Source organism: Eubalaena glacialis, chromosome 14 (assembly GCF_028564815.1).
Source record: "Eubalaena glacialis isolate mEubGla1 chromosome 14, mEubGla1.1.hap2.+ XY, whole genome shotgun sequence".
Lineage (NCBI taxonomy): Eukaryota > Metazoa > Chordata > Mammalia > Artiodactyla > Balaenidae > Eubalaena > Eubalaena glacialis.
In genome coordinates this window covers 36,662,680-36,685,784 of record NC_083729.1, presented here as the reverse complement: position 1 = coordinate 36,685,784, position 23,105 = coordinate 36,662,680, and the positions used below count along the sequence as shown (strand labels likewise).

Sequence of the window (23,105 nt, the reverse complement as noted above, 5' to 3'; positions counted from 1 at the left end):
TTGTCCTCCATCTTCCTGTAGGCCTAGACCACAGAATTTCTTCCATACCTGTGGGTAATATTTACAATTTTTGTTACTTTGCTTCTATCCATTCAATAGGCATGAACTCTTATAGGTCAGAAAATTGTTCTATTTATTGAGTGCCTTGACTCGTATTGCCTTGCTTAATCCATGGATGGTGGGTAGAAGGATCAAGCCAAAAGGTACATGTTAAAGTGTCTAGAAGGCACGGTTCTGGCATATTGCCATTTCTAGTGTGTAAGCTAAGAAATTATGGCTCAGAAAAGTGGAGTTACTTGCTCAGATTTACACTGCCATTAAGTGGAAGAACAGGGTTGAAAGGTAGGTCTCTTTAAATTGCAAAACCTGTTCTTGTTTTGTCACTTCACTGTAGTGTCTTATCAGACATTTAGCTACGTACTTTAAGCCATGGTCATGAAAGCAGTCATTACTGACCAGAAGGGACATTGAGGACATTAGATTAGCACAAGTCTCTTACTAGTAATTGAAAAGCAGCTAAAAAGAAAAGAAAAGCAGCTATGTCCTCCTGTCAGGTGCTTAGTAATCTTTGCATATGAAGAAGAGCACAGTGTGATTGCCATTTTTATAATAGATACGAAGGTGACTAGTACTAATTCCCAGGAAATTGTTAGAGGAATAGTTCTAAATTTTGCTTACAATTATTGTTAGACTTGTGTGTGCTATATGGACCAACTCTACATACATGTTCTCTTAAATTTATAAGTAAGCACATGCTTTGTCTTTCAGGGTTTTTTTCCCTCTGTTATTTTTACAACTTGAAAAATATATCTAATTATCTAAGGTTTTGAAGATATTAGGTAATTTTAAACATAATGAACTGTTTAAATTTAAAATGTTTTGATCCATAATCTAAATTTTATTTAAAAGAATTGTGCAAATATTCATAATGTAGTTGGACTTGCATGTATGTTTCTGTATTCAGTGAGAATTTACAGTCAAGTTTTTGTATTAGAGTGTATTACATAACAAATATATGGAAATACAATTTTTCTGTAGATGATACCATAGGGCAAAAACAGGGACATTTAGGGGAAGTTTTAATACTGTGAAAGTAATGAAGCTAAAGAAGTAAATTTTAAAGAGGAAAACAAGTGAGTCCTTTCTTTTATTAAACTGTTGCCACTGTCAAAAATAGGTAATACCTGAGTAGTTTGACAATATTCTAGAATTAATTGGTCTGATTTAAATCAGTTTGTACTATTTGAAGCTAACTGTAGCTTTGGAAAACATGAACTGTACTTTTAAGAAGTTAATAAAAGATATTTTTACAAATGGGTGAAGAGAAAGGGCTTTTATAGTTTAAAATATAATGAGACATTCGTTAGAATCAGTTGTTCTCTATTCATTTTTTGTTCTTGTATTATGAAATAGGAAATCACTAGTTGGTCACAATTAGGGAATTCTTTACGTAAGTGCTTAACTTTTTTTTTTTTCCTTAAACTTATTTTTAATTTTTTATCAAAGTAATCACTCAGGGCTTCCCTGGTGGCGCAGTCGTTGAGAATCTGCCTGCCAATGCAGGGGACACGGGTTCGAGCCCTGGTATGGGAAGATCCCACATGCCGCGGAGCAACTAGGCCCGTGAGCCACAACTACTGAGCCTGCGCGTCTGGAGCCTGTGCTCCCAACAAGAGAGGCCGCGATAGTGAGAGACCCGCGCACCGCGATGAAGAGTGGCCCCCGCTTGCCGCAACTAGAGAAAGCCCTCGCACGGAAACGGGGACCCAGCGCAGCCAAAAATAAATAAATTAATTAATAAAAAAAAAAAAAGTAATCACTCAGAAAAATCATACATAGTTTTACAAGTCAAATATACTGCAAGGTTTATAACAAAAGCAGCCATCCTCTGCCTACTCCATCCCATCTGAGTCCCATACCTGAGACAAAGTGTTCGTAAGTGCTTAACTTAAAAACACTTTTGTCTTGGAAAGATCTCTCTCCCCATTCCTCTAATCCCTTCTCTCTGCAGTATTTAGTCATGTCAAGTTTTATTTTGTAGATCCACGTTGCTCTGTGATAGCAATGCTGTTTTATGATCTCTGTTCAATTGGGATACTGGAAATTACTAAGCATCTTGCTTGTTTTCATTTTTCTTATAATTTCTAGGGTATTTCCTTAGCACTTTCTCCTGAATTAATAGGGAGAGATGAAGGAAGGGGCAATAAAATTTTTTCATTTATCATCTTATTATCCAGTTCTGTTGTTCTTTCTCTTTCAGATAAACAAAATGCTGAGTACTTTTCCTATATTATAATTCAGAAAGTAAATGAACTGAACTTTTTGATTTTTTGTTAATTTATTCCAAGTTCCTCATCTTTGTGCTTCTAAATTTGACTTTACAGGTATAGTTGAAGTCCTCAAAGGAATGCATGAAATAGGAGTAACTCCTGATCAAGAGACATACATAAATTACGTGTTTCCATGCTTTGATAGTGTAAAGTCAGTTCGTGCTATTTTGCAGGTGAGTGCAAGTGTGGTTTTAATTTCATAATTGAAGAGAACATTTTTCCTCCCTAATGTTTCGTGGTAATCAAAAAAAAAAAAGTCACTGAGCTGAGGACTAAAATGGTTATGTTGGTATATAATTTTCTGAAGCTTTGTAAAAATATTGGTTAGTGTAACATCTGTAGTTTTTTTTTTTTAATATTTATCTATTTATTATTTATTTATTTATTTTGGCTGTGCCAGGTCTTAGTTGTGGCATGTGGGATCTTTAGTTGTGGCATTCAGGCTTCTTAGTTGTGGCATGTGAACTCTTGGTTGCAGCATGCGTGCGGGATCTAGTTCCCCTACCAGGGATCGAACCTGGGCCCCCTGCATTGGGAGTACAGAGTCTTACCCATTGGACCACCAGGGAAGTCTAGCATCTGTAGTTACTAAACTTAAAAGTCTTATAAAGGTAAAGTAGTATTTTTCTTGTGTGTTGAAAAGACAGTATGCCAATATCAGACAAAATTTAAACGAAACAGTTTCACTCTTTAATCCCACTCTACAGTGCAACTGCACCTTTCATTTTTGAATATTGCTTTTCACTTCTATATGAATTTTCATAATAAACTCTTAGTATATTTATATTCTGTTTTTTGTTTTTTTTTAAGTAATCTTTTGTTTGACCCCAGAGCATTGTTTTCCTGCCAGATAATTCCTGTCCCCACCAGAATAAGTAAGGCATTTTATAAAGGGGCATATGAAAAATTGACCCAGTGCACTGGGTCAGCAATGGTTACACTTTCCATTTTCAGAATAAAGTGCTATGCAATTAGGAACAACATGGCGGAGTACCACACATTTTAGTAAGAAATATTTTGTTCAGAAGACCTGTTTCCTAGGTGGTTATTCACATAAAGCCTTTATTTTTCTAATATTGTTAGAGTGTTCTTTTCTTTCCTTGAAATGATTTCATAATTACACCTCTTAAAGGGAGAGTTTATGTCTTGAGTGTCTTTACCTTTCTTCCCTGAGTATTTAACAGTGTATTTTGACACTGTGCTATACATATTTTACTGTTAAAAAATATATTTAAAAAAGTAATTTTCCCACATATTCTTATTTCCCCAAAACCTACTTTTTTCACTTGGCACCTTTACATTATAGTATGTAATTCCACAAATGATTGCTTATGCTTGTATGATGTTTAATTGTGTGGATATACTGTAATTTATCTTTATTCATTTCTTATTACTGATTAGTTAATTTTTAATATTGTGCTCTTACTATAAAGTGGTTCAGTAAACATGTTTGGCTAAATTTCAGCCCATATACTTAAATTATTAAATATGATGTTGAGATAAGTCATTAGCCATTTGGAGTTAAATAAAAATAAATTTGATCTTTACCTCATTATATGTCTTAAAATATCATTTTAGATCAATGCATTCAATTTTTATTTTGTTGTTAATTAGAGAATTGTTCTAATGTCTTCAATAGTAAACTCTTCCTAGAAGGAAGGCACTCTAAGGGTAACAGATTATATGAATTTGAAGATAAGCATTTAATTTGGGATGTTGGGACTGTATCTCATAGCTTTTGCTGAAGTTTGGTTATTCAGTTTATTTGCATTATTTTAGAAAACGATCTTTTTTAAATGAAAGATTATCAGAATACAGTCATATAAAGAAACGGGAAAACAGGAAATTTGAATGACATATCAAAATATTTTTAGCTGAGGTGTATTATCATTGAAATATGCTTTATCCCTAGGAAAATGGATGTCTACATGAAGATAGTATATTTTCTCAAGCTGAATTGAGAATTGAAGCAGTAAATGGAAACTTAGACTATATTTTATCATTTTGTAAGTATGCAGCATTAGAAGTAAGCTTGACAGGTGTTAATTTCAGTTACTTTTGGGGGCATACAGGGTGGTTCATGCCCTCACTGCCTGCCTCAGGTAGTTCAAAGTATTTTCCTCAAAAGCAAGGATGTTTTTATATGTTTTATTTAAGTTAGCCTTATAAGATAGTTTATGAGTTGAACTTGTAGATAATTTGGAAGTAACTTTAAAGTTAATAGGACCTTGGAGATAACATGGTGTTAGGTTGGACTGGGGATCCAGAGGACTTGGGTCCTATTTATAATTAAGCTGCTGATTATGGGACCTGAAACAAATATCCGTATCGTTCTTTTGTTTCAATTTTATGAAATGGGATAGTATTGCCTATCTGTCTACCTTGTGAGAGTTGTGAGAATCATGTGAGATCTTGTTTTTGAAAGTGTTTTCTAAACTAATGCCTATTATGGCCCTAAGTTACACGAAGCCATCTCCCAGTCCTCATTATTAAAAACACAGTAAATGTTTCCAAACACTTATAAATGATAGGGTGCTTTACAACGTTCATCACATGTTAATAAACTTCCTCCATTGATAGATGAAGAAAGGCATAGAGATGTTAAATGATTTGCCCAAAGTTAGTGATTGAGTCAGAACCGAGATCATCTAATCTTAAACTTATTTTTCCACTATACTATGTTTTAATTTTAATAAATTAGACATTTTTTAATTTTAATTTTTTAACATATCTATGGCATTGTCTTGACAGTGTTTCAGATTTTGTGAAAGAGATATTTAAAAATAAATATACAAACATCAATTTCTAGCCCACTGAAATGTTAAAAGTTAAGCTTTTATTAACATATATTCAAATTGTGTAAGTGGCAGCTTTGTAAAAACCAGATTACTGGTATATATTACCTGTGTTTATTTAAAATAGTTTATTGTATTATTATAAAGGGAAAGGCGAAGTGTTCAGTATGAAAGCGTTGACTGTTAGAGGTGTAGTTATTTGAGTGTAAGGTTGAGTATTAATGCTGGCTGCTATCCGAGAGTATTGATTTTGCCTTCTACTCTGTATAATATATAGATTTTTCCATACTGACAAGATGAAAACAGAGAAGCATTAGCTGAGGAATCTGGGTGCATAAGGTGGATACATGAGAGCTGCCTTTTCCCTTTATCATACCATCCATTCCACTTCATTGTCAACCTCTTGAATTTTTTCACACTTGTTTGTTGCTAAGGAAACTAGATGCTTCTTGTCAGCAGCCTTCCAGCTTGCTGAGATGTTTCTGGTCACCTTTTTAATGAATAAAAACTTGATAATATTCTGTAAAATACTAATCTGAATAGTTTAGAAATAAGTTTCCAAGAGGCTGTTTATTAAATGTGAAAAAGAAAAATGCCATGAACTTAAAGACTAAAGAAGATTTCAGCTCCCTCACCCTTTGAATTACAGATCTTTGAAGAGCACGTTAGTTCTATAATTGCTGGTATTCCCTGTAGGCTGCTTATAGATAGTCACTTTTGGTTACTACAAGGAATGGCAGGTAGTAGAGAAAAGTAAATGGCTTGCCTTTTTTTTTTTAATTGAGGTATAATTGATATACAATATTATATTAGTTTCAGGTATACAACATAATGATTCAATATTTCTGTATATTGCAAAGTGGTCACCACAGTAAGTCTGGTTAACATTCGTCCACATACATGGTTACAAAAATTTTTTTTTCTTGTGATGAGGATTTCAAAGATCTACTCTCTCAACAACTTTCACATATGAAATATAGTATTATTAACTGTAGTCACCATGCTGTACATTCCATCCCCCTGACTTATTAAATGGCTTATTTTGATCTAGTTTGTGGAGTAGTAAGAAACATTTTCCCACTTGATTTTGTAGGTGTGGAAATTAATTTGATCAAGCAAAATTAAAGGTTACCAAAAAGCATGTGGTGTATCCACTTTAAAATTCCTGAGTGACTAAATACAGCTCATTCCAGAGACGATTTTTAGAGTTTTAAATGCTACATGAAACCACTGAAAAACTTATGCTTCCTGTTCAAGGGATATAACAGTCAGTCTAAAGTATTTCTCCTTAGGTGTGCGGGTTACATTTTTATTCATATTTAGGGAGATGAGCAAATCTTAAAACCTACTGTGATTTTTCCCATGAGTTTTTTTTTTTAAGTTAACCAGCTATCTTAATCTTTACCTAAACTGTATTTATTAATTCTGTCTTCAGAATTTGCCTCCACTATGAGTTCCTATCTAATTCCATCCCTCTTGAGTCATTCAGTAGCCACTTTGCATATATACTGAAAAGATTAAAACAATTACTTATAACATGGCACTATTTTAATATAGTGACAGGGAAAAATAAATTCAGGATCTCCCTACTGTTATTCTATCCCAAGCTAATTATGGCAAGGGTTATGTGGAGAATCAGGTCTTATGCATTAAGGCCTGATTCTTATACTAAGGCAAATCAGGCTTAGAGTGTCAGCATTGAAACATACAAGGCTGTAGACTTAAATACCAAAATGAATAGTAGAGCAAACAAATCATCAGAAAAGTGAAAGATCAGTATAAATCAGTTACATAACAGAGGTAAAGAGGTTATTATGACTTTAGGTTGTCACTCTTGCATGAATGCAGGTTATAGATCATGTGGAAAATAGAATGAGAAAGTGTGAGTGGTTCAACAGAATCCAACACCACTCTCAGAAAAGAACTTTCCCCCTCATCTTCTGTCTTTAAAGGGTAGTTACAGTCTCTCCCTTCATAGTGCCATGTTGTCCAGTAACATACAGCCTTGGTATGTGTACCAGACTGACTTTGAGTATGCTGGTAGATTAGTTATTGCCATTTATACAAAAGAATATTTATAAATTCATTAGTTGTATAGATTTATGTAAATGAAGTAAAGTGTTTTAAAAGGATAGCTTATATTGCCAATATGTATTTCTGCAATTTCTAATTAACTTTGTATGAAAACTTTTCCATTTTTAAAATAATATTTCCCAGATGAAAATTGAAAGGTATTGGTATAAATGTGCTTTCAAATAAATTGATAATTTAAGTTTTTGGTTTTGGTCTGGGGTTTCATGATGATTATTTCTTTTGCAGTGGAATCAAATACATTGCCTTTCTCATTTGCTTCATTCAGAGGCAGCCTAATTCTAGGCTTTAGGAGGTAAGGTGATCACCTTATATAATCTTTGCCTGAATATAGACTGATTTCTCCTGTCTTTTTGACCTTCTGTGTGAGGAAAGAAACGGATATTCTTATCTTCCAATATACTAGTTACCTGAAATAACCTTATCTATTTTATTCTTCCTACTAAGTAGTTGTGAGTTTAGGCTGCCTTTTTTTTTAATCATCTATTCCAAGAAATTCATACTGATTTGGTAGAGGTCTTGTTTCAAAAAAAGAAAGCACTCTTTGAAAATGGCGAGTTGGAGTTATAGACAAATTTGCATGTATATTTGATTTATACTTTGAGCATTTAATTACAAGAGGACTTTTATTCAGTGTAATACTACTCTCCTCCTCAGTGTGCTCAGGGAATGTTAATGACCTTTTCTCCCAATTTTGTTATTTTGAAAATATTCAAACATAAAGACAAGTTGAAAGAGTGGTAAAGGAAATACTCACATACCCTTTATGTAGATTCACCAATTGTTGATATTTTGCCATATTGACTTGCTTTCTCTCTCATACACTTTTTCTCTAATATATACATATGGACATATACATATATACACTTTTTCTGCTTTTTTGCTGAACTCCTTGAAGTTGTAGACATCATGATACTGGATCCTTCAATATATCTCTCTTAAGAATAAGGTCATCATCTATGTAATCACACTACCAGTATCACTCCTAAAAATTAACAATACTGTAATATCAACTAATATACATAGTGTGTGTTAAGATTGTCCCAGCTGTTCTAAAATTCTTTTATAGCTGTTTTACTTTTTGAGGATTCAGTTAAGTTCATGCACGGTATTTGATTGCTATCTTTTTATTCTCTTAAAAACAATTCCTTACTTCTTTGGTGGTGGTGGGGAAAGAGTCGAGGCTTCTTTCTCTATAGAATGTCCCTCTCATATTTTGTGTTTACCTAATTTTTCCCTCACGATCAGCCTCAGATTGAACATTTTTAGCAAGTATATTTCATAGGTGATTGGCAGTTCTTAAGGAATATAATGTCAGGTGTCCAGATTTGGTGCCATCAGCTAATTTTGATCATTTGCTTACATTGGTGGCCCCCACTTCTCTTCCTTGCAAAGGAACCTCATCTCCTTTGTAATTAGTAAGGCGTCTGTGGGGTGATACTTTGAGATAGTGTGTCTACCCTGTTTTCTAGCACCTTTCACTCAGTGGTGATAGTAGCCGTTGGTAATCCTTGTTGAATCAGTTGTTAGCAGAGGTGGTTGCAAAAGGATGAGTTTCTAATATTGTCATTCTTTCTGTGTTTATAATGTTAATGACTTCTGATATTGAACCCTGTAATTTTTGGACTGTTTGTTGATGGAAGCCCTAGGTTTTCTGTTGACATCTCTGGAACCTCCATTGCAGGCAAGAAGAGACAGGACAAGTAGGAGGGATTCTTGTTGCCATTCTTTATTTAGCCAGTACAGTTCCACTCCTCTCATACACCTACATACATTTAAATAATTGCTGTTTTCCTGAAGTTAAGAAAAAAAAAAAAAAAACCAAGGTCTGTGCCTTTAAAATAAAGTTTGAAAAATACAGAACACATAATCAAGTAGATAAAAATGCTAGTAGAGCCAGATTTTAAAACAAGAACCCATAATGCATTATGAAGTATATGTAATATAGTGACTTTTCATATAATTGTCCTTGACAAAAGACTTGAAAACAAGTTTTTCATACAAACTTCCAGATCATGGGTATTTCCTTCTTTACCTTTATTATTTTTTTTAGTCAGTTTGAAAGGCAGTTGTTATATTTCACAAATCCTAGACTTCTTTTTTTCTTTTTAATAAATTTATTTATTTTATTTATTTTTGGCTGCGTTGGGTCTTCGTTGCTGAGCACAGGCTTTCTCTAGTTGCGGCGAGCGGGGGCTACTCTTGTTGCGGAGCAGGGGCTCCAGACCTGCGGGCTTCAGTAGTTGTGGCGCACGGGCTTGGTTGCTCTGCGGCATATGGGATCTTCCCGGACCAGGGCTCGAACCCGTGTCCCCTGCACTGGCAGGTGGATTCTTAACCATTGCGCCACCAGCGAAGCCCAATCCTAGACTTCTTAAACAAAGTGCTTGGACTATAAAGTTGATTCATTATGATGAAAAAAACCTAATTGCATATTCTGATATATACCTAGGTCAGTCATTGAGCTTTTAGTGGCTTAAAGATTATAGTATGGAGAGCTGCTCACCTCTCCAGTAAGTGTGTCTGGTTGCTGTGTTTTCTGTTTCTACTTTTTAATTTTGTGTCATCTTTGCTGTAAGATTTTTTTTTTTTTAACTGTCTCTCTTGACAACTGTCAGTGTACTTACCTTAACCTACATACACTAAAATAATTTGCTGTTTCTGGTTTATTGTGGGCTGGGAAGTTAGTTACCCTAATGCATTGCAATTTGGAAAAATAAAATGTCCTAAATAAGGGCATGCTTATCTTTTTTTGCTCCTATTTTGTGACAAAGATTTTGTGGTAGCTATTTTGATCATTAGAACATAAGTTCCATGTTTGTTTGGTTTATTGCACTATCTTCAGCACATAGATATTAATACCTGGCACATGATTAGCACTGTTGAATTAATTATCGAGGCCTTATATATTCTGTGTTTCTGCCTCTGTTTTTGAGCATTCCCTTTAATTCAACAAGTATTTATTGCTGAGATTGGAGATGTTGGTTAGGATCAGATTGTAAAATATTTTTAAAAACATGAAGGAACTTGTCCTTTATTCTGAAGAAAGTAGACTAACTTGTGCAGTGTGGAGGCTGGCTGAAGCAGAGATACATCTAGGATGTATTTGAATCTCAGACATTATATTGTTCATTTCTAGAAATTCAGATTTTTTTTTTTTTAATCTTCCATGTCTCCTTATCATGTTCATGCTTCTTTCTTCCTTCTTCTCTATATGGAGATATTAATGATAGATGTTTTGATGTTCTTGCCTACTAATTCTGTTAATTAATTTTTTTTTCAGGCATCATACATTTGTGCTTGTTTATAATTTCTGATTGGATGCCAGATGTGGATTTTATGCTGGTGGATACGGATTTTTTTTTCAATTCCTCTAAATATTTTTGAGCTTTGTTCTGAGACAGTGTTAAGTTACTTGGAACAGTTTTCTTAGTGCTTGCTTCTGTGCCTTGTTAGGTAGGACTAGAGCAGCTTTTAGTCTAGGATTATTCCCACTAAATTAGTCAAGCTCTACTATTAAGGTAGTATCCTCCTGATACTGATAATTCTGTCTGCTAGCCCATGTATTTTGAGATTATTAGGAATGTGAACTATTCCAATTCCATGTGTGGGTTCTGGGAAATGTCTTTTTTTGAGCTTCTGGAAAGTTCTCAGGTAGTTTCCTGGACTTCAGATTGTTTCTTCACTCAAATGTGCTTATCAGTACTTAGCTGAAGCCTGAAGACAACCCTCTGCAGTTCTCCAGGGCTCTCTATTTGTCAAGGTCTCTCTGCTCTGATAGTCTGCCCTATAAAAACAAGTTTTAATTAGTCCCTTCCAGAGAAATATTTTAAATCTGTAGGTTCTAAAACTATATTATGTTGATGAATTTTTCTTATTGTAGATACCGAAAAGTTTCAGGTTGTGGTAATTTGGCATTAATCATAAGAATGTGCAAAATTTGAAGTATTTGACTAGAAGTAATTTCTTTCTTTTCCTCCCACCCCCAAAACTATTAAAAATTCAAAACATAGTCATTACAGTCCATTATCTTGGCATTAATGTAGCCTTCTATCTTTCATTCGATGCTGAGCCAAATAGTATATATATTTTCAAATCCCTTTGTCAGTACATTCAGTACAGCTTTTGAAACGGTCACCTATCACATGCTTCTCAGGGTCCTGTTGTACTCTTCTGACAACTTTAGAATTGGCTGAGTGACTGAAAGCTGTTCTGAAAACCAAACTGATTGATATTGCCAGTAGAGTCCTGCAGCTCCTATAAGGATTAGCCCATAAGAGATTCACTTAAAGTTACCAAAAAAATTATTCATAGTTATAAAACATTAAATGAGATAGCATAGTCACTTTAGCTAATTCTAAGGGAAACTTGGATGTGCATTTTGGTATTGGAATGCAATTTTTTAAAGAGTTATCTGCCTTTAGTATTACCTGCCTAATAGTGGTAGATCCATGGTCCAAGAGGCAGTAGTTCCTCCCATGTGTTCTGTAACCTGTTTGGGCCCAGATTAATTTTTTATGCTATCCCACAATACTTTTGAAAGACCAACACTATTTTCTTCATATATTCTGAGAGTGGTGTTTGAGTGATGTTTAAGTGGCAAGCTAGTGTTTCTGTAAATTGATAAGCTCAGGAGATGGTCATTGAATACCAATTAAGTGTCATGCCTTCCCGAAGTTTCCCAATGTATAAACCAAATTGGTAGCCTATAGAGGCGAAGTCACCTATATAAAATGTTTAAAATTCAGTTTTGCTATTAGTTAGGGTGAGATTATTCAAGGTTATTAGGGAATTTTTACTTTCAAATTTTTTTTTTAAAAATAAAGCTATTTTAAAGTATTTGAAAGGGCATTTACTCTGGTTAAGTTAGTGAATTCTTCTGTCAAATCCAGGGCAAGAATATGTTTAGTATGAATAAGACTTTCTTTCCTCTTAACAATAGCACCAGCTGAACAAACTTCAAATGAGAAAGAAGGCAGTGTACATTTTGTATATTACTGAAAACTCCAACCCAGAAATATTGAGTCACTTCTAAGAGACAAAATATCACTGAAGATAGTTCAGAATTTGGTTGGCAAATACCAAAAAGAGAAATGTTTGAGAATTGGCTTGGAGGCACTTAAGTCTTCGTAGTCCATAGATAAAGAGTTCTGTGATATAAGGAGAGATTTTTCTGACCCAGTGGCAAGAGTTTGAACTTGACAAAGTAGGAATCTGTACCATTGGAGCAGAGCTGCCTTTCACATGTTGACAAAAGTCAAGTTTCTGACACTACCCCTGTCACAGTCAACCAAGTTAAGTGCCAGGTGTTAAGTTCCTCTTTTCAGTCAGCCAGTGAGGCTCCCACTCATGACATTTTTACAAGGAGAAGGGAAGTACTTCATGAAGTACAGTTTGTGAGTACTCAGGAAATATTAGCTCTTAGTGTGTGTTAAGGGCTGGGACTGTGAGATAATAGGTAATTCAAGAATGAATAGGAATCTTCTTGCCCCCAACTTGTTAATTAGGTACCAGAAAATAGGAAAGCAACTGCAAACTTGTCTTGATAATTATGAATATATAGAGAAGATACTATCTGAATGGATAAAGAAGATGTGGTGTGTACACACGTGCACACACACACACACACACACAATGGAATACTACTCAGCCATAAAAAGAATGAAACAATGCCATTTGCTGCAACATGGAGAGACCTAGAGATTATCATGCTAAGTGAAGTAAGTCAGAAAGACAAATATCATATATCACTTATATGTGGAATCTAAAATATGATACAAGTGAACTTATTTACAAAACAGAAACAGACTCACAGACATAGAAAAGAAACTTATGGTTACCAAAGGTGAAATGGGGGGAGGAATAAATTAGTTTAGGATTAGCAGATGCAAACTACTATATATAAAAGAGATAAACAACAGGTCCTACTGTATAGCACAGGGAACTATATTCAATATCCTGTAATAAACCATAATGAAAAAGAATACGAAAAAGAATATATATATATATAACTGAATCACTGTCTCTTTCTGCCAAGGTTAGGGGAGGGATGGGTCAGGGCAAGATGTGTAGAGAAGGTGCTGAACTGAGGTTAAAGAATGAATAAGCATTTGGCCAGGGGAAGGAAGGGCATTCCAGGCAAAGGCATTGAAGCTGAGAGAACAGTGCATTTGGGAACCTGATGATAGATTGACATAATGGTTGCCCATGAAATAATGGCAAGAAATAAAGCCAAAATGGTAGCCTGGGGCTCTTCACAAATGATCTCATTCTAAGTTATGAAGTTTAGACCTTGAGTCATGGCTTTCAGCCGCTGAAAGATTGACATAATGAAGATAAGACTGATAATGGATATTTGAAGCGGGGAGAAAAGGGGACCGTAAGGGTAGGTGGGGGAATAGGACAACAGCAAGAGATAATCAACAATTCGTGGGATCCTTTTAGGTGCCTGTGGAACTTCCGGTGAAGATAATTCTAAACTTAGCCTTTCTGAGTCTGTTTCTTCTTCTGTGAAACAAGGAATTTAAATACCTACTTGCAGGATTGTCTTAAAAATTAAAAAATATAATGCACTTGGAACCTAGTACAGAGGATTGTTTTTAAGGAGCACCTAGGGAAGGAGAATTTCTGTAACAGATTGAGTAGCATCACTGGAAGAATGGCAGGGAATGATCAACAACACAAACCTCAAAACTTAGTCAAAGGGGACCAGAAGGTGTTAGTTGAATTTTGAATTGAGATTAGTGGTAATAGTAAGAGTACTTTCAGTGGAGGTTTGGGACCAGAAGCCAGATTGCAGGGATTGCGTGTGTGATGAAGAAGTGTTAACTATCCTTCATACAGCTTAGTTTAAAAGATTCTGTGTGGGGTTTTTTAGTTTGTTTTTTCTGGACCTGTGCCATCTGTCATGAAGCTTCATGTTCAAGGTAGTGCTTTTAGTCATTTTCAGTTATTTTAGATATGTGTACAATTTTGAAAGTTTGCCTCTATGCCTTCCCTAGGTACTTCATGCCAGGTTTGATGGCAATTTACTATCTTAGGAATATTTTTTGTTCTACATTAAGTTGATGTTTGATGAAAGATATGATTAAAGTAGCTTTTCTTAAAAAGAAAGCCCAGTTTATTAATGCTGAGAGTTAGAATAGAGATGTAGAGTTTAGACCAGAGATGGTATGTGTTTATTTTTCATTATGGAGCTTTCAGTCATTCACGAAAGTAGAACTCCAAAGTAGCCACTGCCCAGCTTCAACAGTTAAGATTTGGGCAGTCTTGTTTCATTTATTCCTTCCCCACCCCCACCCCCCTTTTTTCCCCTAGACTGTTTAAAATTATGGACCTCTTGTCATTCTGTCTCGTATATACCTCAGAACTTACTTTAAATAAAACAACCACTGTAATGTTATCACACCTGACAAAACTAACAGTAATTGAGAAAACGAATTCACCAAATTCCCAAAGGGGTCCATGGTACAGGACAGATGACAAACCACTGCAAATCTTGCCACTTAATATTGTACACTTTTGGGCATTGGCTTCTCAAGTCCTTGCAAACTGATTTCCCTACTACCCTTATCCCCACCTTCCTCCCCAGCACCACCACCCCCTACCCCAATTCCTTAGGTGTGGTAAGCATCTATCTACAGGTTCAGATTTCTTGGAATTAAAGCAGATTCTAGCCTAACCAAAAAAGATGCCTGATTTTTTAATCAATATAAATTTTTACTGTATCTTATTCTTCACTGCACAGCATTTTATCTTCTTTTTTTTAACTAATTTATTTTGGCTGCGCCAGGTCTTAGTTGCAGCACGCAGGATCTTCATTGCGGCGTGAGGGATCTTTAGTTGCGGCGTGTGGACTTCTTAGTTGCGGCATGTGGGCTTCTTAGTAGCAGCATGTGGGCTTCTTAGTAGTGGCGTGCATGCGGGATCTAGATCCCCGACCAGGGATCGAACCCGGGCCCCCTGCATTGGGAGCGCGGAATCTTACCTGCTGGACTGCCAGGGAAGTCCGTATCTTCATATTTTGAGTGCTCACTCTTCTTTCACTTACTATTTGGCCAAAAAAAAAAAAATTTTTTTTTTTAAACATATGGATGTGTCAAGTAGTCGGAGGAGGCTGCTCTGTAATCAGTGGATGGATGAGATGAAAAACTTTCTTGTAACAGTTGAGAGGTTGTCTTCCAGTTCAGCCTAGAGATACAATTTTTAGGTCAGACAATTTTTGGGTCAGTTTATCATGTCTTCTGCTAACTGATTACTCAAAGAGTTTTTTCCAAAATTGGAAGAAACACTATTAAATGCAGGGCTTCGTAAACATTTTTTTTTCCCACTTATGAATAAGATTTCATCTTTTTCAAAACTTTTTCTTAATGTGCTTTAGTAGGAGGGATGATTTTATCATAAGGCAGAGGATTCTAGAGGGGCATGGAACATGTTCTTATTTTTTGTTTTGAAGTAATTATGGAGTCATGGAAGTTGCAAAGATAGGACACAAAGGGCCTGTATACTCTCCATCCATTTTCCCCCAATGGTTACATCTCATTTTATCACACGTATAGATTTGTGTAACCATTACTGCAGTGAAGATACAGAACTATGCCATCACTACAAATTACCCCCTGCCCCCAGTACCTCTTTATCTCCCATCCACCATCCCTAACCTATGGCAACCACTAATTTGTTCTCAATTTTTATAATTTTAGTTTGCAAAGGTTATATAACTGGACTCATAGAGTATATCATATTTTGAGATTGGCCTTTTTTCACTCAGCGTAATGTCCCTGAAATCCATCCAAGTAGTCATGTGTGTCAGTAGTTCATTCTGAATGTTTTTGAAGTTAAAATAAGTGCCTTATTAACTCACTATACCAAAACAGTCCACCCTAAACTTCCCAACCTCAAGTTTAAAGAGGGCTATGAATTTTTGTGGATATAGGTTTAAAAAGGCCTGTAAATTTTGTGGGTATTTTGCAATGTTAAGTATAATATACATAATTATAATAAATATATAAATCATATTCGCATTGTAAAATTATCATTAAAACGTAACTAGTCTTCTTAAAGTAGATTCTGTGTTTGAATTAAATATACAAAGCTTATAGACATTAAGTTCACAAAGCTTAAATAGTATAAGACTAGGGTGCATTGGTTACCCAGTTTTGTAAATGATTTTTCATTTAAACAGTCAGAATTTGGGTGAGCCGTTCTATTTGCTTTCCTGAAATAATTTCAAATTTATAGACAATTACAAGAGTAGTACAGAGAACTTTTATATACCCCATTTATTAACTTTTAGCATTTTTTGACATTATACATTCTCTCCATCTATTTATACATGCATGTATATATAAATTTTAATTTTTTGGAACTATTTGGGCTTAGGTTGCATATGTCATGACCCTTTATCCTTAAATATGTCAGTATATAATTGCACAGAACAAGGATGTTCCCTTAACACAACTGCATCATAGTTGACAAATTCAGGAAATTTAACATTGATGGAATATTTTTATCTAATATAGCTCATATACCAGTTTTATCAATTATTTTCTCTTTCTCGCTCTCTTTTTTAAATTTAAAAAATTTTTTTTATTTTCCTCCCTCCAGAACAGAATCCAGTTCAGGGACGGATGTTAGTTGTCTTTTCTCTTTAATTTTCTCTGATCTGGAACAGTTCTTCAGCCTTTGTCATTTATGACATTAATAGTTTTGGAGAATACAGGCCGGTTATTTTCTAGAATGTTCTTCATGATGGTTCCCCATGATTAGTTTCATGTTACATCCCTGATTGGCATACCGCAGGAGTGATGTTCTGTCCTTCTCAGGGAATTAAATCTAAAATGTGTCCATCAGCATCTCATTAGTGGTGTTAATTTTGATCACTCAGTGAAGATACTGGTTTGATTTCTCCATTATGTGGTTACTGTCTTTACCATTACAAGTAATAAGCAGTCTTGGGTAGACACTTGAGACCATGCAAATATCCTGCTCCATCAAACTGGGACCCCAAGATTTACTGATTCTTGTTCTTGAATCAGAGCAAGAGCAAGAATCAGTAAATCTCTTTATTTCGAGGGTTCAAAGTAAATGAGAGTCAATCTTTCTAAATTACCTTGCCCTGAAAATTTACCTTGATTTTGGAAACACTTATTTACTTATTTTTTTTAGGGCTTTGATCTGTATGCATTGCATATAATAATTGCTAGTGTCTTTTAACTTAAAAATGTTTTTTAAACTTTTGGGTTTATTTTTAATCCTTTGCTGCCCCCTGCAGGTCTATGAATATAAATCTTTGGAGCAAGGTAAGTATTCCTAATATTGCAAATCATAACATGGTATATAAAAAGCAAAAGTTATAATAGCTTCATATATTTGTCATGTATCATTATAAATTAAGTGAATTTAGAATCTTGAAGTTTGTCGTTTTAGTCTTAAAACTGCTTTCCTGGAGCATGAAATTTATTATTGAAGTGATCCTTTACTTTGTCCTAAATTCTTCATTAAGGTTTTCAACTTTTCCAAAAAACAACTGTTAACATTATTGCAGTAACCATACAGATTTAATAATTATTTTTAAAAATATATACGTGTGTATATGTTTGTGTAAGTGTAGTCTATATGTATATATATGAATGATATACAAATCAATTTTAAACTGCTATCTTTTTAAGAAGTTAACTGCTTTTATGCAGGAAGTACAATGACCCTTATGCTGAATTACAAGAATATTTGTAGCTTAATAAAATCAGAATGCACATTATTGATTGGAATTCCCAATTTAAATATTTTAAAAAATCTTATTTTCATTCAGTTCTGTTTTTAGTATTACTTAAACTGCCATTCAAACTATATAGTCAGTTATAATATATGGTTGAGATATTTATATTTAGAACTAATTTTTTGACTAGAAAGATTTTTCATTGGTTTATTAAATGTGTCTTTGTTCAAAATTTGGTGTTAAATTTGGCTGTCATGTCTGATGTATGGCTACAACTTCTGGTAGAATTTATTGTCTACCTTCTACACATGTCTGTGTTGGTTAAAAAACAGTTTGTAGGTAAGGATTGTTTTGTTTTGCTTTGCTTTTGAACAGTTTCTACCTTAACCTTTGAATTGCTATTAACAGCAGCGTGATTTCATGGTGGAATGAAGTGTGGTATGGTCAGTTTTGCCTAATTTTCCATATTAGAAAATAAATAGCTGAAGAAGCTGCTGTAGTTTGAGTTGTTAATACTTAACGGTATGTGCCAGGCACTATTTAAAGAACAAATAAGTTCAGTCGTAGTATACACATGAAGTAATTCAGAATTCCTAACTCATATCACTTCAGAAAACTATGTTCCGTTCTTATTATCTTCTGCCTGTGGATATATAGTCAAGTACTGTGTTCAAAAGTTAGATGTCAGTACTGTATGTAGGTTTTGTAATCGTTTTCATCATAAAATACATATTTGAATTTTTTAAAGTGAAATTTTGTGGGCAGAATTAATGTTGATGAGTAAGTCTTTAGTTTTTGTGTATTCAGTTGATAAGAATCAATGAGAACAAACATGTTAGAACTTTCGACCCCCTTTTGTTTTAATGCCATTAAAATGACTGGGAAGATGTTGAAAAACTTAAAAAAAAAAAAAGTTATTTAGTGGTTCAGGATATTTTACTTTCTTATTTCTGTAAAACTTCATTTAAAAGGAGGAAACTGGACCAATTTCAACAAGACCAAAAACAATACAATGACAAATAACATTGGTTGATAATTTCTATAAGCTATTTCCTATTATAACAGTTTATTTAAAACAGTATATAAACAGATCAGTTTAGAGGCTTTCTTAGTGACATTTCATGAAACATTGCAGTTTTCCTTCAACATGGATTTGTTTTGTTTTTGTTTTTAAAAGACAAACCTATTATTTAAAAACGAAACAATCTCCTTGGCAGGTGGGGATGGTGTTGAATTACTATGATACAGAATAACACCTTACTGGGGAGAGGCTTTATTATTTCAGGAACTCAATTTCAGATTGTATTTGTTCTTGTTTGCTTCTCTTGCTGCAATGCACGCATTTTCTGTCTTACCAGATAACAGAACTGTTGTACAAGGATGGACGTTATTGCCAGGAGCCTCCAGGACCAACGGGTAGCGTTTCAATTTCGATGATTGTAACTTATCCACAAATCCATTCTTCTATGTAATGATGGACTAGAAGGATTACAGTAAACATTTTCTTTTTGAAAGTGAAATTTGAAAACATTTGGTTATAAATCTTTATATTGATAATCACAACATTTTGAGATCTATGAGGTGTTTGGTTTTATCATAATTGTTTTTTTAAAGGGAGGGTTGGGAGGGCTTTTTTTTAAGATATTGAGGAAATGCTTCTTATAGAATCAATCAAAATAGGCTTAAAAATTAGTAATCCTTCGTGTTTATGTGATTTTAATGTTTTGCCAGTATAATCAAACATATAAAATAGTAAAGCGGTCTTGTAGATTTTTCCACTTAAATATAATTTATTACCCAAAATATATTATTTGACATTTAATGATTTTTGTTTTCACGTAATAAAGCCTAGAATATATGGGTTTCTGTAAGAAGGTACCCTTCTTGAAAGTTCGTATTTTTCTATCCTAGGTATTAACACATGCCCTATACATTTTATGCTTGAATGCATAGGAAAATTACTGTTGTTACAAAACATCTTTGTTAATTTCAGTTTTTCATTGGCTAATAGGCAGCTCTCCACAGGATTACTGTATCTGCTTATTAAAATTATTTAACTTTCTATACTCAACATTTAACAATCCTCTCTAATTTTATGTTTCCCTAAGTATTGCCCACCAAAAAATTAGTATAGAAATGTGTACAAGGCATTTATTTATTCTCACTATTTGTGATTTGGACAGGAAAGGGGTAAGGCCTTGGGCAGGACAACTTCTGTCACAGAGTGGTGGAAAAAAATAGATTGAAGTAAGATTCAGTACTGAAAAGCTGTCACTCGGTCTGAAAATAATTAATATTCCTTTCACTCACCAGTTAGATATGTGCTCCCAAACCACATAATCTCTATGCCTCAGTGATCATTGTTGCCATTTCAGAGCCTCTCATCAGGGTGACATCTCACACCAAAATGATTTCTTATAAATTAATCTTGATAACATGACAGTCTCAGTAATTTTAGTGGAATGCTTTCTCTTGTTTTTTCCCACAGAAGCTGTTGGCTATTTTCTTTATAACTTGATTGACAGCATGAGTGACTCAGAGGTACAGGCCAAGGAGGAGCGTTTGAGACAATACTTCCATCAGCTGATGGAGATGGTACCATTTCATTTTTTGCTATATAATGCCTGTCCTGCCTGACATGTATCTATTAGATTTGAAATTGCTGCTTTTAAGTACAACCAGACCACTTCTCAATGACATAGATGAGTTGGAGACTTAAATTATGTCTGAGATAATTTCTGTTAGACAAATCTCAGTTTGGTTGTCTAAAACTCAGTTTTTTTTTCTCCTCCCTTCCCTTTGGACAGAATGTAAAAATTCCTGAAAATATCTACAGAGGCATTCGTAATCTGCTGGATAGCTACCATGTTCCTGAATTGATTAAGGTGTGTGTGAAACAATAATCAACTTTTTTAAATGCTTAATTTATATATAAAAGCATGTTAAAATTTTATTTAAATATGTTGCTTTTGTTTTTTTTGTTTTGTTTTGTTTTTTTTAATTTATTTTATTTATTTATTTTTGCCTGCTTTGGGTCTTCGTTGCTGCGCACAGGCTTTCTCTAGTTGCAGCGAGCAGGGGCTACTCTTCGTTGTGGCACACGGGCTTCTCATTGCGGTGGCTTCTCTTGTTGCGGAGCACGGGCTCTAGGCGCACGGGCTTCAGTAGTTGTGGCACGCGGGCCCAGCAGTTGTGGCTCGCAGGCTGCAGAGCGCAGGCTCAGCAGTTGTGGCGCATGGGCTCAGTTGCTCCGCGGCACGTGAGATCTTCCCGGACTAGGGCCTGAACCCGTGTCCCCTGCATTGGCAGGCGGATTCTTAACCACTGCGCCATCAGGGAAGCCCAAATATGTTGCTTTTGGCCAAAAGTTTATTTAAATGATAACCTTTAAAATAAGGCTTTTCATTGATTGCTGGTAAATGCTGTTTATATATTGAAGAACGTGTTTAAAGTATTTATTACAGTGGTTATAAAGCATGAACAGAATTTCTGGAAAATTTTGGAAGATGGAAAAATAACAGTAAAATGAAATGAAATTTCCAAAATATGCTTTTGACATTTGCTAATATATTTTCCACATGTTTTCTGATTCTAATTTAAATCCCAATTTTAGGATGTTAATATGTTGGTTGAAAGAGAGAAGACAGACTCTCGAAAAGTAAGTAGGCTTTTTGAGTAGATTCTACATACTATAATAACCACATTTAATGAGAGTTCTAGACTGTGTCCTTATAAAACCAGTGGTTCCTAACATTTTTGTCATCAGTGTACCTCTAAGAAGTTGGTAAAAGCTATTTCAGAAAAATGAGCATATCTCAAAAAAATCGGCATATCTAAGAAATTTACATATAATCTCAGGAGCTTTATAAACCCCTGGAGTCCATCCCCAGATCCCCAGATTAATATCCATGATAGCATTTATGACATTTAGGAAAGGTCAGTTTAAAGGGAAGAGTGACAAAGGGTGCATTTTCTTTATAGGAAATTTCTTTCCTTCTTTTTTCTTTGCATTTCTGTAGACTACGCAGCCTACATCATCTGATTTGGAGTCTAAACTTGAAAAACTAAAAGCTGAAAATCAACCTATAGGAGATGTCCTAAAGCAACTCATATTAATGCTGTGTTCAGAAGAGGTAACTTTTAACTATTTCAAATATGCTATTAAGGTAAAAAAAAATTCTTTATAGAGAAAAGTAAGCAAAGCCAAATATAATATTTATGATTTTTACAATTAATTATTATACATCATGTCTGTGAAGAATGCAATTAAATGAAAGGTTAGCTAATTTCAGCTACACCTTGAATGGCATGTTTTCTGGTTGCTGTAGTTTGTTTACAATAATCTGCAAAGTGAATGATAGTAACAGCCATGATAGGTTTATCATACATGCCAAATGTCCTTTCAAGCCATGGCTCCGGTCTCTTATATCTAGATTGTCAAGCAACTGATACATGCAGTAGTCATTTGCAAGTCAAATATTACTGGGTTGTTAATGCAGGGATTGAAATTCCATTTTCCTGCTGGAAAAAAGTCTTTCTGAGATAAAGGGTCTCTTGCCTTTTTTCATCAGGCGTCCAGCTGTACTTTGTGTTCATTTTAGTGTGCGTCTGCAATTTGTGGTATATCACTAGACTTTTTCAGTTTCTAGTTCAGTATCATTTGGTTTTATGCCTGTGTTTCTAGGGGAACAAAAATAACAGCTGACTTTAAGGTTATAACATGGTACTATTAAATTCTAAAGTATTTCCTTACATTACTTGGATATTGAACTAGACTGTGAGGAACGTTGCAATGATAGATATTTCTGTGCATGGAAATTGGACGGTGAGTAAGGGCTCACTTGGTACATATTTAATCTGGAAGTCTTTTTTTTATAATACAATACCCAAACCTTAAAACATCAAATTTGGCATAGTGGCCTGTTTTGCAGTGTGGATAACAAATCTTTTAAACCCCACATATATATATATCTTTTCCTGCTTTTCAAAAAGCAAATAAAAATACCTGGGAGCAAGGTGAAGTTAATAACATGAATCCATTTATTTTCAGGGAGCAAGGTGAAGTTGATAACATGAATCCATTTATTTTAAAAGTACTGTTAACTTTTTTTACACTCTGAACATTGCAACTAGAAATTTTATTTTACTTTTATATTAATTTCTTATTTCTTT

General features: G+C 34.4%; 1 protein-coding gene across 1 annotated transcript in view; it reads left to right on the top strand.

The window, feature by feature from the left end:
• LRPPRC (leucine rich pentatricopeptide repeat containing) overlaps window positions 1-23,105 on the top strand; it is a 110,371-nt gene that overhangs the window by 33,855 nt on the left and 53,411 nt on the right. Inside the window, exons 12-20 of the mRNA XM_061210707.1 lie at window positions 2,385-2,503; window positions 4,243-4,336; window positions 7,445-7,511; window positions 17,490-17,517; window positions 19,292-19,349; window positions 20,422-20,528; window positions 20,741-20,818; window positions 21,547-21,591; window positions 21,953-22,066. Of these exons, the coding sequence (XP_061066690.1) occupies window positions 2,385-2,503; window positions 4,243-4,336; window positions 7,445-7,511; window positions 17,490-17,517; window positions 19,292-19,349; window positions 20,422-20,528; window positions 20,741-20,818; window positions 21,547-21,591; window positions 21,953-22,066 (710 nt within the window). The remainder of the gene's footprint in view (window positions 1-2,384; window positions 2,504-4,242; window positions 4,337-7,444; window positions 7,512-17,489; window positions 17,518-19,291; window positions 19,350-20,421; window positions 20,529-20,740; window positions 20,819-21,546; window positions 21,592-21,952; window positions 22,067-23,105) is intronic.